Source organism: Bos grunniens, chromosome 12 (assembly GCF_055505025.1).
Source record: "Bos grunniens cultivar Pamir isolate PY7600 chromosome 12, Bosgru_T2T1.0, whole genome shotgun sequence".
NCBI lineage: Eukaryota > Metazoa > Chordata > Mammalia > Artiodactyla > Bovidae > Bos > Bos grunniens.
In genome coordinates, this window is record NC_141176.1 from 23,566,241 (window position 1) to 23,584,736 (window position 18,496).

Sequence of the window (18,496 nt, forward strand, 5' to 3'; positions counted from 1 at the left end):
AGAATACTCTAGGTTTCCTCATGCATCTATGAGTCATTGCTTATGACTTTCCCCCACTCCTGTTTTCAAAATTCAGCTTAAGCATCTCCTCTTTGATGAAACCTCTCATGATCCATTCAGATTAGAACTCATCATGATGACTTCTGCATTTCTGAGCCCTGGCCAGACTAAAATGTGTCTGTCTTCAACTTGAGTGTGAAGGAAGGGCAGGAATATGGGAGGGCAGGAATCCTGCCTTATTTTTCATATTCCAGCAAAATTGTAACATTTGTGTGGTGATTGAAAAATGAACAATGAGTATATATTTGTTTTCTAATGTCTATTTTTGTGAAAATAGATTATCATTTTAAAATACCTATCATTTTAAGAGCAGCAATGGCTCAGATGGTAAAGAATCCTCCTGCAATGCAGGAAACCAGGGTTTGATTCCTGGGTTGGGAAGATCCCCTGGAGAAGGGAATGGTAACCTGCTCCAATATTCTTGCTTGGAAAATCCCATGGACAGAGGAACCTGGTGGGCTACGGTCCAGGGTTGCAAAGAGTCAGACACAACTGAGTGACTAACACTTTCACTTTATCATTTGAAATTATCAACGTATCACAGAATACATGGGGCATTTGGAGGAATGAAAATAACTAGAAATTAGACATATATAACATTCCTCGGTATTCCAGCAAACATGATGTGAAAACTACCTTCTTCTCTGCCGATGGTCACAATAGGACTCATCAGCTCCAAGCCTTCACTGCCGTCAGCATTCACAGCTCGAGCTGCACACTGCACTCTGGAGCCAGGCTGGAAGTATATGGAGTCTAAAGTGATCATCTTGGACGAAGTGAAAAAGGTGTCAAAGTCCACTTCTCTCATGGGGCTGGTCACGCCGTCGGGGCCCGAGGGGGCGCTGATCAGCCATCGGTACCGGGTCAAAGTGTCATTGATGTTCTCACTTGCACAAATAGAGCCTGTTTTTTCATAGTCTGGATATTTAGGGTTGCAAGCCTATGGGAAACAAATAACTATGTTAGGGCCACAGGATAGAACAAGGTGGAAATTATTCCTCTTAAATTCTCTCTACTTTAGTATCTTTGGTGCTATTTTTTTTTCCCCCCGAAGTCAACAATGCTATTCATGCAACTTTCAAATTCCTATTCCTAGCCATGCTAGCTTTCAGGAACTCTGATCTTGCATTTCAAACAGCTTATGGGGCTTTTCCACCTTTAACTTGGTAACTTGAGTAAAAGTGACACTCATTTCATCATCTCTCGCATCCTTAGAGTTGTCGGATCATCCCTGTTCTTTCTCGCTCCCTCACTTTCCTCTTTTTATTTTGTCCCCCATGTCCAGTGGGTGAGTGAACTTGGTTGATTCTTTTTGTGCACTGTCTCGTAAGTTGGTCCCTTCTTCCCATTCCCAGCATCACCTTTCTATCTAATTCAGAGCCTTTCTAGTCAGGGGACCATTGCTGCCATGGTAACACTTCAATACAACCCCTCTGCTCATGTCATTCTTCTGGGCAAGAGCTCCCTGCTGCTGCTGCTGCTGCTAAGTCCCTTCAGTCGTGTTTGACTCTGTGCGACCCCATGGACTGCAGCCTACCAGGCTCCTCTGTCTATGGGATTCTCCAGGCAAGAATACTGGAATGGGTTGCCACTTCCTTCTCCAGGGCATCTTCCCAACCCAGGGATCAAACCCTTATCTCCTGCATTGCAGGCAAATTCTTTACTGTCTCAGCCACCAGGGAAGCCTGATACATACACTGCTGCTGCTGCTGCTAAGTCGCTTGAGTCGTGTCCAACTCTGTGCGACCCCATAGATGGCAGCTCACCAGGCTCCCCCGTCCCTGGGATTCTCCAGGCAAGAACACTGGAGCGGGTTGCTATTTCCTTCTCCAATGCATGAAAGTGAAAAATGAAAGTGACGTCGCTTAGTCGTGTCCAACCCTCAGTGACCCCATGGACTGCAGCCTTCCAGGCTCCTCCGTCCGTGGGATTTTCCAGGCAGGAGTACTGAAGTGGGGTGCCAGTGCCTTCTCCGATACATACACTACCATGTATAAAATAGCTAGCTAGTGGGAAGCTGCTGTAGAGTGCAGGGAGCTCAGCTCAGGGCCCTGTGATGACTTACAGAGATGGGAGGGAGGCACTAGAGAGAGGAGATATATGTATACGGACATATAGCTGATTCACTTTGTTGTACAGCAGAAACTAGCAGAACATTGTAAAGCAATATAAAATAAGTAAATGTGTCCTGATTTTTGCTCACAAGGTGCTTATAATTTATAGCAAAGAGAGGGTAACTAAAAAAAGCAATGATAATATGCCATTTGTAATGCAACCATCATTTTGGAATAATATTTCCTTATGTGACTCAAACTAGTGACCCTCCATCAGACCGTCCCAAACCTTCCCTCACAGGTGGAGCTGCGGTTCTATTTCCTAGTTTGTATCATGATAATGCTCATCTTGCCTTATAGTAGAGTGACAGAGTCTTACATATTTTCCTCTTCCTTATTTTTAAATTCCTCGAGCACAAAGTTTATATCTTACTAATTTTTCTCCCAGTGACAGATTCTGAGATAATATGAGATACATACCATGGGCACATCAGTTAGTAAACCTCTGTCAGATGAAAGGGAGAAAAACGGGAGCTTCACTTGAGTAATATTTTCCTCTCCAAAGACCAAAGAGTAAATACTGCAGTATTTTCCCACTTTTATCTCATCATGGCAAAGCCCATGCGACCTTGGTTAATGTTCATAACTATTTTTACTATTTCACAATTTTCCTCCATTTCCTACTCACTGTGATACAGATGACAGGATAACCAGACACAGGCCCAGCACTCTCTTTGGCCCTGGAAGAGTCATCGTACATCAGCAAGGACACAACTTGAGGGACAGAAGGAAAAGTGACATCGGCCATGCTGTTCATTTCTTCTATATACACAATGGCTTTGGTCGCCTTGAAGGAAAAGATAAGTTACCCATGATTATTGAAATATCAGACTCTGGATGCTTCTACTGTGCAGAACAATACCGACAAGTAGGCAAGTACATAGTTTCAATATAATAGCAACTGTCACACCCAGAGACCCTGCGGTGTGACAGGCCCTATGTGGCTTGTTTCTAATGACCCTAGCATGTACAAGGGAGGGGACCTGCGCCCAGGGCAGTCTGTTGGCCAGTGGTCCACAAAGTATGTGGTGGTAATTTTTTCTCCAAATGGTAATGATACTGGCTAAATGTAACTGGGTTTGAAGTGTTGGGGTCGTAAAGTGGAAGACGATGACAAAGTCAGTTAATGAATAGTGGGAGGAAAGCTGAAGGAGCCATGGGAGAAGGTGGATTCTAGGGGTCACGTGAGATTGTGGATCCTGCTGAAGGGGATGGCCGTGCAAAGTGAAGCTTTAGACGGGCAGAAGCACAGCGTGAAGCAAAGGCAGAGGGAGAAGCTGAGTCGCAGACAGAAGAGGGTCCTGTGAATATCTACTGCTCGTAGGGTGATAAGAACACCTTGCTGATACATTTGCCTTAGCTCCTGAACCATCTTCCAATATCTGATGATACCTCACAGTTCCTAAGCCTATACTTACCAATGTCCTCTTAAAAAAGGCTTTGATCACTTAAAGTCATTTGAGTGAATCTCTGTTCCTCTTACTCGGGAGAGGTTAATACAATGCTCCATAAAAATTAAAGACTCATTTCTTAGGTGATCAAGACTTACATTTGAAAAAGATTTGCTGTTCCTACTTCTTGAATTTTAACTATGACTTGAAAAAAAAGCCAAGTAGCAAAAATTATAAAATATTAAAAATATTTGTACTTAAGGGAAAAATATCTTATACTAATAGTGAAGTCACTGATATATAAAAGAAATAGAATAATATAAACATTGGTCAGTTTCTTAAATCTTACGATATCACTTATATGCAAAAATCTTAAAACAATGATACAAATGAACCTATTTACAAAACAGAAACAGATTCACAGATTTAGAGAATGAATTTATGGTTACTAGCGGGGAAGGGTGGTGGGGAGTGATAGAATGGGAGTTTGGGGCTGACATGTACAAACTGCTCTATTTAAAATAGATAAACAACAAAGACCTACTGTATAGCACAGGGAACTTTGCTCAACATTCTGTAATAACTTAAATGGGCAAAGAGCTTGAAAAAGAACAGATACACCTATATGCATAACTGAATCACTTTCCTGTAAACCTGGAACTCACACAACATTGTTAATCAACTACTCTCCAATACAAAATAAAGATTTAAAAATCCTTTAGTTTTAAAAATTAGGTTTAAAGGTCAAAATTCTATGGAGATTATGGTTATCTTGAAGAAAATCTGGTCGATGATACAATATAAAATAAAATGAAAACAGAAAAGAATTGTTAGGACCGTAACATTTGAGTCTTTGAGCCTCTGGACATCAGTGTAATAGTTATGATGAACAGGTGGGGATTTTGAGGGTTAGAAAATAGTTTCATGGGTTAAAAATGTGTGTTTTAATGAGTTATGGCACTAAACTAATAGCCTCATCCTTGTGCTGAGACTACAAAGCACAAAGGTTAATCCCAGATTCAATCATTATTAGATTCAATCATTATTGACTGAAATGGGAAGGGTAAACTGGGCTGCTGTGGGACTCAGAGACTCTAGTCCTTGACTTCCTACAGACATGATTTTTCAAGAAAGAGACAGGAATCTTTTTTTTTTTTTGGCCGTGTCACTTGTCTTGTGGGATCTTGGTTCTCTGACCAGGGATGGAACGCAGGTCCTTGGCAGTAAAGGCGTACAGCCCTAACCATTGAACCACCAGGGAATTTAGGAATTTCTTCATTCTTGTTTTCCAATGGAAGTAACATTTATTTAGGAGGTGAAGAGAGATTATGTGCATATTCTTTATACAAGTCTAAAGTCCATGACTTAGCTGTATACTGGGGATGGTTACATGCATTTTCCCTGATAAAATGTTGGCCATGACTTTATATCCATATCTGATTACTTACCTGTGTCTCTGCTATCATATTTTCATCAGGTTTTAGGTGGACAGTGAAGGCCTCTCTCATTTCTCTTACGCCATCGAATATTACTTCAATTTCAACAATGTGCTGGGTTTCTCCCTCCTTAAACTCAATTTCTACAAATGCAAAATCACAGGTTTAAATCCTTTACATAGGAATATGAGAAGCTTCTGGTAACCTTTGACAATGACCCACAATGAGAAATACATTTTATATTGTGGCCCAGTATACTTAGACTATGTAAAGATACTCACATATCTTGCACGTTTATGTGCACATGTGGGTGTGAATAAAATGAATAAAGTTTTTAAAACATCATCTATTCTCACTATATGCATTGCATGCTAATATTTTTCCATTCCATTTTATCCAGAAGAAAACTCTAATCATAAGCTACTAAATTGATTTTTTTGATTCACAGTTTGAAAAAATGCAGAGTGATGGAATAGGCAATTCATAATTCTAATACTGGAACAACCAGACAAACTCACCTCTCATTTCCCAGAATTTCCAGACCAATAGGACGTGTGTCAAATATATGATCACACAGGTATTACTGAGTGTGAATAGTATTTTCATTATGTATGTATCTAGAAAAGCTGGACATAAAATGGTTGCAATTTTTAACATCATGTCAAATTATATTTTAAAAAGACTTCTTTTGGTTGTTGATGTTAATCTTAGAAATGCAGAACATTTTATTAACAAAAGCGTTAATGGTGTTTTTGCTCTCACCCTGTTCCTCCTCACTAAAAATAATTCCTTCATTGTTATGAAAATTAAACCCATCATGATAATCCCTTTTTAATCATTTATTCTAAAATTCTCAAGATATTAAAAAATTAATTGATTTTATTGAACTCATGAATAAGCAGCTGACCAAAGTTGGATAAACAACTTTGTGGGCTTTACAATGCCTTTTAAGAAACTGGTTCAGGAGAGAAAATAAAGAATATAATGCATAATCATTCCAATCTGAGAAGATAACAGATGCTGCAGTATTTGATCATTATAATTCTAAATTAAGAAGTCCTTTAAAATGTAACAGAAGAAAATGTGTCTTTAATGTATCTTTCTTTGCCTACTTCCATCAATTATGAAAAAGATTTTTTCTTTAAAATTGTGTTAGTAAGCCAGACTCATCTTTCAAATCAGTTCTGTTTCTCAGTACAGCCATTTCTCACATTGGCCTTAGCCTATAATTTGAGTCCATCAGTCTTATATTTCTCCCACGCCAGGAGGGCTTATGCTTCTTGTTTCAGAGGGTGAAAATAGCTGATCACTTTCGGGTCATCAATTTGTTTGGCTTGACCTGTGGTGATGTTGCAATGGAAAGTTAGTTTCTAATCCTTCAATATCCGGGGATTTCACAGGAAAATACAGATTTTTCATATCTTTTGCACTTTTCTGACTGCACACTGTCATCTGTCTATGACCATACAAGTTTTGCTCAGCAGGGAATGAACTTTCTTGTTGAAGATTTCCATTATTCCATCTTTCCCTCATACCCTCCTTGATCTACTCATTTTCATTGCTTATCTTAGCCTTATAAGCATCTGAGTTCGGCAGTGCTGTGAATTATACAGACCCAGTTTCTAAGAAGTCGAAAACTTCAGTATTTATTTTAAATGCTTAGATTACTGTCTTCTTACATATATGTGCTAAATGACAGTTCTTCCTTCAATCAATATATAGTCTTTATCTGCCACTTTAGTCATTTTTTTAGGGTTTCTTTTTTTTTGATGTGGAACATTTAAAAAATCTTTATTGACTTTGTTATAATACTGCATCTGTGATGTACTGTGATGCCTTTTTGGCAAAAAGGCATGTGGAATCTTAGCTCCCTGATCAGGGATTGAACTTGCAGTCCTTGAAATAGAAGGCAAAGTCTTAATCATTGGACTGCCAGAAAAGTCCCCAGACATTTATAACACAAAACTATTTCAACTTTTATTCTATGTTTAATTTTTTGTTTATTGCAAAGGACTGACCACAATTTGGTCCATAAGAAGATGTTATGTTTCAGGAAAGATTAAATTTTTATTATAAACATTTATAAATAGCATGCTCATATTTATAGGACAAAAGAGACACAGGTTGATTTAACATTTTATGTTTTCTCTGACTTCATTTGTCAATTTACTATATACATATGATTTTGTTTTTGTTTTAGCAAAAAGAATGGTTTTATTTCTAAGAAAAATATTTTCTGTTAAAGGTCATATTGTACATATTTAGAAGATGCTTCCTTCATGTAAAACATGCTTATGTTAGAGATACTTATTTCAGATTTTATAATTTCATAGCTGATCAGTTTTTTCCTCTCCTTTTCAGTTTTATGTGATTTATTTCAAATAGATTATCATTCTTTACATAGGAAATAATATGAAGATAACTTTGAAGCTCTATAGCAGTTCATCAGACTTTTACCATATATGCAAAGAAAATACATGGTTCTTTGTAGAAGATGCTGTTTTTTCCTATTGTCTCATTAACTCAGTCAGTGACTGATAGTAACTATTAGTCACTTTCTAAACTGTTCTGAAGTTAGCAGACCAAGATGAATGCCTGTAGTCTATGATCACCAAAAACTGTTGGCTGTGGCAGGTAGAAAACTAGAAACGAAGTGGGTAAGGACAATTACTACTACTAAGTTGCTTCAGTCGTGTCTGACTCTGTGAGACCCCACAGACGGTGGCCCACCAGGCTCCCCCGTCCCTGGGATTCTCCAGGCAAGAACACTGGAGTGGGTTGCCATTTCCTTCTCCAATGCATGAAAGTGAAAAGTGAAAGTGAAGTCTCTCAGTCATGTCCGACTCTTAGCGACCCCATGGACTGCAGCCTACCAGGCTCCTCCATCCATGGGATTTTCCAGGCAAGAGTACTGGAGTGGGTTGCCATTGCCTTCTCTGGATAAGGACAACTAACTACAAATAATCCATAAACTTAATTTTGGACATCATTTTATGTCTATTTTGCCAGTAAATAATCCAGAGAGAGAGAGAGAGAGACTAATTGATTTGTTTTATACTTCTAAAAATAAATGGTGAAATGATCCAAAAGTTTGAAGAAGAAAAGGGATGGATGAAATGTGTTTATGACAAGCTCGTGAAGCCCAGAGAATTCATGGTCTCTATAGTTGGTCATCTGTTCCACTTTTCACTGCCTTACATTAACACAAAATTTTCAAGCTTGACGTTTTGGATTGTTGGTATTCTATAAACTAAAAAAGACTATCTTCTTGGCTATGACATACATTTTCCATGTAATAGAATATTCAGGAAAGTTATTATTTAATATCGAATGACCATAATGAAGGTAAAGATTGTTGAAAATGAAAGTAGACTCAAAACATCTAGCAACTTTACTCAAAATTTCCTTAAATCCTAAGACATATAGTCTGTAAATCAAAAAGGAAACGCCTGGAAATAAATTCCATTGACTTTGTTTTTCTGAAGGAAGTTAACTTAAAGGAGTATGTGCATCTGTATTTCAGGTAAATGGATATTTCTCTTCTTTTTCTTAAGGACACCAGCACCAACGCAGTGCGAGTACAACTCATCCGGACATCCCGAGAGCCCCCATACCTTCGGACACAGGGTGATAGTCCTCTCCAGAAGTGGCCGAGCCATCCTTGGTGTGAACTCTCACGATGGAAACTTTTGAAGTGTCTCCTTGGCGAATCACTGGAATTTTTATAACCACTGACTGTCCTGGTTCTTTGGGTTCACTGACGCTGAATTTGGTCTCTCCAAATTTAATAATTGTCTCTGAAACAATAGGAAACATGGGCAAATTAGTTTGTAAAGGGAATGCTTTTTCCTTCATTTCTGACAGTTTTTTTTTTCCACGTGTGTGCATGTTAAGTTGTTTCAGTCATATCCAACTCTTTGGGACCCTATGGACTGCAGCCCGCCAGGCTCCTCTGTCTATGGGATTCTCCAGGCAAGAATACTGGAGTGGGTTGCTATGCCCTTCTTCAGGGGATCTTCCTGACCCAGGAATTGAACCCCTGTCTCCTGCATTGGCAGATGGGTTCTTTACCACTAGTGCCTCCTGGGAAGCCCCTTTTTCATGTGGGAGGAGCTTAATTATATCATATGCTGGGCTTCTCTCTGTTCCCTCAGTATAACTGGTGAGTGTGTCAGGAGAAACTGGGCATGCGTGGCCCAGCTCCTTACTTGGAAATTAACCAGCCCCCAGAAATCGCGTGCTCTGGGCTGTCTCTGTGTGCCAAAAATTTTTACATGAGTGGGCCACTGACTGCGGGAGGGGAGGGAAGAAACTGTTGCTCCAGAATTACCTGCACTGAAGGCAGGAGGAGGAACAAGCAGGTATGAGTGCTCTGGACTCAGCATTTACGTATAAACAATGTTCTTCAACATCAACTTACGGTTTAAATGGTTTACTGCATTCTCCATTTATCTTAGTCTTTTTCCTATTTCTTTTTAACAATCTTTTTTTTTTAAGTTCTTTTTATTTATTTAGCTGCACCACACGGAATGTGGGAGTTCGAGTCTCCAAATAGGGTTTGAACCTGCACCATCTGCATTGAAAGGTGGAGACTTAACCACTGGACCGCCTAGGAAGTCCCCTTTTTCCTATTTCTCAACCACTTAAAAAGCCTAGTCAGGAAGAGGGGCTTATTTTCTGAGCTACCTAAAACTTGAACACAGATGGATTTCAGTTCCCAATTTACAGCTGAGCACAAGACACGGCTTCTTACTATCAGCATCGTCTCGGATCCTTATCAGAGTTTCATTTTGTTCCCCAACTGCAGCTCCAAAAGGAGAGTTGCTTTGTGGGGTGCCAAGAACCAGTCGGAGCTCCTCTACCTCCTCGTACAATACGTCATCCATCAGCTCCAGGATGCAAGGCTTTTCGATCTCCCCTGGAACGATAATCATGAAAGCAGGTCAGTCATATCCCTTAAGCCATAACGGATACCTCTGCAGTAGAAGGTAAACACCACGAGGGTGGGGATGTTGTTTTGTCCCTTGCTGCATCAGTAGTGCAAAGAGCTATGTCTAGCATGTAATAAGCCTTCAGTTACTATTTGCTGAATGAACAACGAGGTTTGAATGTACGCAATGACAGGTTCCTATTAGTACAGGGAATTTCTTCTGTCTTTAAGTTTTGTTACTCATGTCTGAAAACAAGGGGAAAAGAGCAAATGTTAATGTCATTTACAAATTTCTAACATTATGATCAGGATGCAAATTTAGCAAATTTGTACCAGTTGGTCATTGTCAAATGGATCACAGTACATGTTTCTTGGACTGTATAGTCCATGGGGTCGCAAAGAGTCAGACATGACTGAGTGACTTTCACTTTCACTTTTCACATGTTTCTTACACAATTATTGGATCAAAGTAGTCAAGTATTTTAAGACATTGAATCCATATTGAAAACGTGACACCTATTTCTTTTCATTTCTATCATTTGAACACTAAGTCTTTCCCACTATTGTAAAATCTGTACATGCCATTTTCTGCTGAATAAGTTTTGAATAAACCATATAGCATGTGTGCTCAGTCGTGTCTGACTCTTTGCGAGCCCATGGACTGTAGCCCGCCAGGCTTCTCTGTCCATGGGATTCTCCCAGCAAGAATACTGGAGTGGGTTGCCATTTCCTCCTCCAGGGGGATCTTCCTGACCCAGGGATCAAACTTGTACCTCTGCATTGGCAGGTGGGTTCTTAACCGCTGATCCACGAGGGAAGCCCAAACAATATAGCACATCACTAGAAACTAATCAACACACTGACGCAGAAACCAAAGGGAAATGCATTCAACCTGCTAAAATCAACCTCACTTCATTGTCATCTAGTGCACATTAAGCCATGTCAGAAGCTTGAGGGAATCAAGAACTTGTAGAATCAAGTATCCTTGATAGATACTTCACACCCAAAACTTGGCTTCTGCAAACTCCAAACAAAAACTTCAAGCTGACACGTACCAGGGAGGAATGTGATGATGGAGATGTCAGTATTGGGGCGTTCTTCGAAGTCCATCATCACCTGTGCAGAGCCCTGTCGCGTGTAGCATCTCACTGAAGACCTGTACCGGGTATCCCCACTCCGGTGGATCGTGGCGACTATCTGCCCATCATTTTCATTGCCAGTGTATACTCGTTCTTTGAATTGCATCTTAGGTACTGCAGAAAACACAAGAACATAAATACCTGAATCAAAGTGAACAGAAATTTGAGGAAAATGGAATTTCAGAAAACATGGCTCAGTGGGAAGAATACCAAAACAACAACAACAAGAACTGGATCCCAGTCTCTGCTCGGTTACTGGCCGGTGTTTTGGGCTTGAGCTAACCACTTAACCCAGAGTTGCGATTTCCTTATCCTTGACATTTCGCTCTGCCTCTTTTGTGGAGTAGGGAGACACAACGAAATGGGAAAAAGTAGATAAAACCAGAGACTTTAAGATATCTGTATCTATATACATTGGGTTTCCCTCATAGCTCAGTCGGTAAAGAATCTGCCTGCAATGCAGGAGACCTGGGTTCAATTCTTGGGTCAGGAAGATCCCCTGGAGAAGGAAATGGCAACCCACTCCACTATTCTTGCCTGGAGAATCCCATAGACAGAGAAGCCTGGTGGGCTATAGTCCATGGGTTTGCAAGAGTTGGACATGACTTAGCCACTAAACCACCACCATCTATATATATTGCTTAATCAAGAGCCTTTCAAAATTTCTTCATATGAAAAACATTAAAGATTGTGTACATAATTACAAGCATAGTTACCCAGACCATAATGGAAAAGATGACAATGACTATAATATATATATTACATAATACATGTGGAATTGCATCAAGAAGTGTTAGTTGCTCAGTCATGTCTGACTCTTTGTGACCCCATGGACTATAGTCCACCAGGCTTCTCTGTCCAAGGGATTCTCTAGGCAAGAATACTGGAGTGGGTTGCCATTCCCTTCTCCAGGGGATCTTCCTGACCCAGGGATTGAACCCTGGTCTCCTGCACTGCAGGCAGATTCTTTACTGTCTGAGCCACCAGGGAAGCCTTTATAGAAAACACAGGTGACACCTATACTGGGTCAATTAACTATAGATCTCATTGACGAGTTAGACTCCTCCAAGTAATGCCAAGATCATCATGGTAGAAGGTTATTTAGAATTTCCTTTCGACGATGAATCAGAGAGCCTCGCTTTTGGCATATCATTAGGAGTAATTTCAGGACTGTCTCTGTGTAAGGAGATAACAGGAAGTGTCTGCTGTTGAGAAGTGGGAAAAGACCATTAATACTCGAGGGTTTGTGCAATCTCACGCAGTTGCACCAATCTGTGGGAGGGAGTTCTTGACACACAAGCAAGGTAATGATAACAATCTCACTTTTATTTTAATTTGAAAGGAAGACTAAAAGTTTTTCTTCTGAGACTGTCTAATTCTATCAAAACAATAAGAAAACAATCAGGAGAAGAAAGAAAGACTTTGTCAGCTAAGGTATTATTATGGGATGAACTGTCCTCCACACCTCCCTCCCTGCCCCCTGTTCATAGAGTGAAGTCCTAACAACCAATACCTGAGAATATGACTTTATGTGGAGAAAGGGTCTTTACAGAACTAATGAAGGAAAAATGAGGGCATCAGCGTGGGCCTTAATTCAATATGACCGGCGCCTTTATACAAAAGGGGAAATTTAAACACATAAATACACATAGAAGGTGATGTAAAGACACATACAGAAAAGATGGCTATCTACAAACTGAGAGCTGGAACCGTTCTTTCCCTCACATCCCTTTGAAAAGGCTGTTGCTGTTATTCAGTCGCTCAGTCAGGTCTGACTCTTTGTGACCCCGTGGACTGCCACACGCCAGGCTCCCCTGTTCTCCACTATCTCCTGGGGTTTGCTCAAATTCACATCCATATAAAGCCTAGTTTATCATTTTACTTAACATTTATGTAAACACTAGCCATCTTTTTACTTATGGTCATCAGTTAATAAACACTCACAATCTGAGACAGAATCATTTATGGTCACCGTGGCTTTGCTGGGGTCCCCAAGGGCTGCATTCATAGGCATTCGGAGCACCAATTCAAATTGCTCAATACCCTCCAGCATTGGTTGTCCGAGATCATCCAAAATGATAACACGAATGGTTTGCATGTTGACTCCAGGTGCAAAATCTAAATTACGGCTGATTCCCACGTAGTCTGTTCCAGCTGTGACAGGAACAAAAGAATGTTTCAGCTGGGGACTGGCTAAATGCACACAAAATTACGAGATGAAAACTATGTTTTCAACAGACTTGTTTATAATTCTTTAAAAAATATATTGACTAGCATAACATTACAGAGAAGTGTATTTAATGAAATGTAAAAGATTAGCATTTACATTGGATATGAGATGGTAGCTCAAAGACCAGGTTCCTAACTCTGTCGTATCTATGTCTAAGGTTATTTTACTTTTCTGTTATTTTAGCTTTCTGTCTTGTAGTTTATCTATTTTGGAATTCTCAATTAGAGCTAATAAAAATCAGGTCTAAAAATAATCTGCATATCAATCAAGTATTTGATCATAACAAGTTATGAAATATAAACATAGAAATAGTTAACCATAGTTAAAAAACCATTTTTTATTTTCAGAAGTTACTACAGAACATCTTATTTAGGTGTGTGATTGCCTGCTGGTTAAAGCAACATATTTTAGATATAAGCTTTTGTCCAACACACTTCACCCATTCCTATCCCTGGCAAAGAAAGCAATCTTTAATTCTCAAAGACATATTTCGCTTTTAGTGTATTATTTTTCAGACTGTGGGGTGCATACTAATGTTGACACCTCCATATATGTCTAAAGTATTTAAGAAACAAAACTTTCTCTTAATCTTTAGGCATGACATCCATGAAGACTGGGAACAGGGGAGACGGTTCAGTATTATCTCTTTGTTTTCATATCTAATGCTCTTCTAACTCTCATTTTGTATCTATTTACCTCTGAATATGCAACTATAATTAAGTACATGTCTTTATTTTTAAAAATCTCTATCTCGTTGTGTTTCCTTTTGTATTTTTCTTGTCCTCTGCTTCTACATCTTAATTCTCATCTCTTTGATTGGAATGTTCTCTAAAGAAATGACTAATTTGGCTAAACAAAGGTTTATTGGACACGGACCACATTCAAAGCACTCTACTGGTTCTATGACATTTAAAAAGTGAAAACTTAAGGGTGACTTTTAAAATGGAACGGCCACTACTTGCTTTGTGTGTGAGCATGTGATGAGTGTCTTATGTGTGCATGTGTGTATGAATGAGAAAGAGGTAAATTGTACTATTGTTCATTTAATTTTTTTGAAGTATTTTCATTTACTTATTTATTGGGCTGCACTGGGTCTTAGTTGCAGATGTCACGGTTTCAGCACGTGGGATCTAGTTCCCTGACCAGTTCGATAACTGGATCTCTTGCATTGGGATCATGGAGTCTTAGCCACTGGGCCACCAGGGAAGTCCTTTATTGGTCATTTACATGAGACAAAGAGAAGGCAATTTCATATCTTATGCTTGTCCTAAGTTTCATGATCAACTTTTTGCACATGTAGATTCCAGAATCAAAGGCAACCATGTGTCAGCTAGGACAGATTGTATAGTGAAAGGTAGAAAAAGTCTTTGGGGCTCAAGTACTTATGGGGATGTTTGTTTAAAATGAAGAGGGAGCTAAGCCAGAGATCCACACCTGCATGACACTTAAATGTCACTAGATTCTGTAAGGGTGGCCAGCAAGATTATTCCTGTTGTGCAAATGACGCCATAGGATTCAGCCATGGTAGATTTGCCAGGTATAGATAGAACCCGTTCAGGCAAAAAAAGGCATTCAAAGTTAGAGTTCTTGACTTACATGTTCATAACTTAGCTTTCGATTTGTGGCCCTGGGGTGCATTTTCTCACAATAGTAAACAGAGTGTAAATTTACTTACTATATAGCAATAACGTCAGGAAAAAAGTACAATCAGACTGCTTCAACAGAAGTGAAGTATTTGGGCTTTAAGGTATTTTGTCATAAGAAGTTGAAAATTGTAGAATCATCAAAAAGAATCATTGTAGGAAACTGCTCACCATCGGCTGAGGGAGGGTCTGTTTTCTGCGATGTCACGGTTACACTAGAAGCCTGGGACAGGTCAGTGCCGCTCCTCCACACCTGCACCTCCACCGAGCCCGCACTCTCATCCACGGAGTACTCGACGTCACCAAAGTAGAAGACAGGATCTGTGAAGAAGGAAACAGAAACCACTTCTGTTACATTTGCTTTTCCACATCAAACTCTACATACGTAATTACCAAGAATAGTTAGCCTCACCTCATAGACATCCTTAGAAGGTCATATTATTTCCTTTTAGCAAGATAACACCTCTGTATTTAATTTATTTTGGCCATGCCATGCGGAGCCAGAGTCCTAGAACCCTGACCAGGGACCAAACCAGTGCCCTCTGCTTTGGGAGCACTGCGTCTTAGCCAGTGGACCACCAGGGAGGTCCTGATGACATCTCTTTAATGCCTAGACTTCTACAAGGCTTCAGATTAAAATGTCTCTGTTGAAAAACAGAAATACACACAGTAAAGTGTCTAATGGAACTTTTTTTATGGCTTGTTTTGGTTTTGTTTTGGCCTTGTCTTGCTGGAACTTAATTCCCAGACCAGGGGTCGAATCAGTGCCCCCTGCAGTGGAAGCTCGGAGTCTTAACCAATGGACTGCCAGGGACGTCCCTCTAACGGAACATTCTTCTTTTTTTTTATTTTATTTTATTTTTTTTTCTAATTTTATTTTATTTTTAAATTTTACATAATTGTATTAGTTTTGCCAAATATCAAAATGAATCCGCCACAGGTATACATGTGTTCCCCATCCTGAACCCTCCTCCCTCCTCCCTCCCCATACCATCCCTCTGGGTCGTCCCAGTGCACTAGCCCCAAGCATCCAGTATCGTGCATCGAACCTGGACTGGCAACTCGTTTCTTACATGATATTTTACATGTTTCAATGCCATTCTCCCAAATCTTCCCACCCTCTCCCTCTCCCACAGAGTCCATAAGACTGTTCTATACATCAGTGTCTCTTTTGCTGTCTCGTACACTGGGTTATTGTTACCATCTTTCTAAATTCCATATATATGCGTTAGTATACTGTATTTATGTTTTTCCTTCTGGCTTACTTCACTCTGTATAATAGGCTCCAGTTTCATCCACCTCATTAGAACTGATTCAAATGTATTCTTTTTAATGGCTGAGTAATACTCCATTGTGTATATGTACCACAGCTTTCTTATCCATTCATCTGCTGATGGACATCTAGGTTGCTTCCATGTCCCGGCTATTATAAACAGTGCTGCGATGAACATTGGGGTACACGTGTCTCTTTCCCTTCTGGTTTCCTCAGTGTGTATGCCCAGCAGTGGGATTGCTGGATCATAAGGCAGTTCTATTTCCAGTTTTTTGAGGAATCTCCACACTGTTCTCCATAGTGGCTGTACTAGTTTGCATTCCCACCAACAGTGTAAGAGGGTTCCCTTTTCTCCACACCCTCTCCAGCATTTATTATTTGTAGACTTTTGGATCGCAGCCATTCTGACTGGTGTGAAATGGTACCTCATAGTGGTTTTGATTTGCATTTCTCTGATAATGAGTGATGTTGAGCATCTTTTCATGTGTTTGCTAGCCATCTGTATGTCTTCTTTGGAGAAATGTCTATTTAGTTCTTTGGCCCATTTTTTGATTGGGTCGTTTATTTTTCTGGAGTTGAGCTGTAGGAGTTGCTTGTATATTTTTGAGATTAGTTGTTTGTCGGTTGCTTCATTTGCTATTATTTTCTCCCATTCTGAAGGCTGTCTTTTCACCTTGCTAATAGTTTCCTTTGATGTGCAGAAGCTTTTAAGGTTAATTAGGTCCCACTTGTTTATTTTTGCTTTTATTTCCAATATTCTGGGAGGTGGGTCATAGAGGATCCTGCTGTGATATATGTCGGAGAGTGTTTTGCCTATGTTCTCCTCTAGGAGTTTTATAGTTTCTGGTCTTACGTTTAGATCTTTAATCCATTTTGAGTTTATTTTTGTGTATGGTGTTAGAAAGTGGTCTAGTTTCATTCTTTTCCAAGTGGTTGACCAGTTTTCCCAGCACCACTTGTTAAAGAGATTGTCTTTAATCCATTGTGTATTCTTGCCTCCTTTGTCAAAGATAAGGTCAATGTAATACACCACATTAACAAATTGAAAAATAAAAACCATATGATTATCTCAATAGATGCAGAGGAAGCCTTTGACAAAATTCAACATCCATTTATGATAAAAACTCTCCAGAAAGCAGGAATAGAAGGAACATACCTCAACATAATAAAAGCTATATATGACAAACCCACAGCAAACATTATCCTCAATGGTGAAAAATTGAAAGCATTTCCTCTAAAGTCAGGAACAAGACAAGGGTGCCCACTTTCACCATTACTATTCAACATAGTTTTGGAAGTTTTGGCCACAGCAATCAGAGCAGAAAAAGAAATAAAAGGAATCCAAATTGGAAAAGAAGTAAAACTCTCACTATTTGCAGATGACATGATCCTCTACATAGAAAACCCTAAAGATTCCACCAGAAAATTACTAGAAATAATCAATGACTATAGTAAAGTTGCAGGATATAAAATCAACACACAGAAATCCCTTGCATTCCTATACACTAATAATGAGAAAACAGAAAGAGAAATTAAGGAAACAATTCCATTCACCATTGCAACGGAAAGAATAAAATACTTAGGAATATATCTACCTAAAGAAACTAAAGACCTATATATAGAAAACTATAAAACACTGGTGAAAGAAATCAAAGAGGACACTAATAGATGGAGAAATATACCATGTTCATGGATTGGAAGAATCAATATAGTGAAAATGAGTATACTACCCAAAGCAATTTATAGATTCAACGCAATCCCTATCAAGCTACCAACAGTATTCTTCACAGAGCTAGAACAAATAATTTCACAATTTGTATGGAAATACAAAAAACCTCAAATAGCCAAAGCGATCTTGAGAAAGAAGAATGGAACTGGAGGAATCAACCTACCTGACTTCAGGCTCTACTACAAAGCCACAGTTATCAAGACAGTATGGTACTGGCACAAAGACAGAAATATTGATCAATGGAATAAAATAGAAAGCCCAGAGATAAATCCAGGAACATTCTTCTTTTGAGGCATATGAGTTACTTTGTCCCCTGTACGTGGAATTATGAATGGTTCCTAAATGCATTTCCTAAACATTTAGCTGGTAAAATAGCAACAAAATGAAACAAAATAAATAAGACTGAAATTTTATAAATTTGGCCTGACTGGTCAAAATGTCTCCTACTAAGTTATCACTTTGGAGACTATTTGTATAATGACATCTTCTAGTCCACTGAAAGTGAAAGTTGCTCAGCCCTGTTTCTTTGTGAATCCATGGACTATATAGTC

The 18,496-nt window shown here is 39.3% G+C and overlaps 1 protein-coding gene across 1 annotated transcript in view; it reads right to left on the reverse strand.

Moving 5' to 3' along the window:
- FREM2 (FRAS1 related extracellular matrix 2) overlaps nt 1-18,496 on the reverse strand; it is a 160,378-nt gene that overhangs the window by 30,267 nt on the left and 111,615 nt on the right. Inside the window, exons 7-14 of the mRNA XM_086328477.1 lie at nt 15,115-15,264; nt 13,015-13,224; nt 10,987-11,184; nt 9,755-9,919; nt 8,616-8,798; nt 5,014-5,144; nt 2,803-2,961; nt 697-1,000 (exon numbers count right to left, since the gene is read on the reverse strand). Coding sequence (XP_086184603.1) covers nt 697-1,000; nt 2,803-2,961; nt 5,014-5,144; nt 8,616-8,798; nt 9,755-9,919; nt 10,987-11,184; nt 13,015-13,224; nt 15,115-15,264 — 1,500 coding nt within the window. The remainder of the gene's footprint in view (nt 1-696; nt 1,001-2,802; nt 2,962-5,013; nt 5,145-8,615; nt 8,799-9,754; nt 9,920-10,986; nt 11,185-13,014; nt 13,225-15,114; nt 15,265-18,496) is intronic.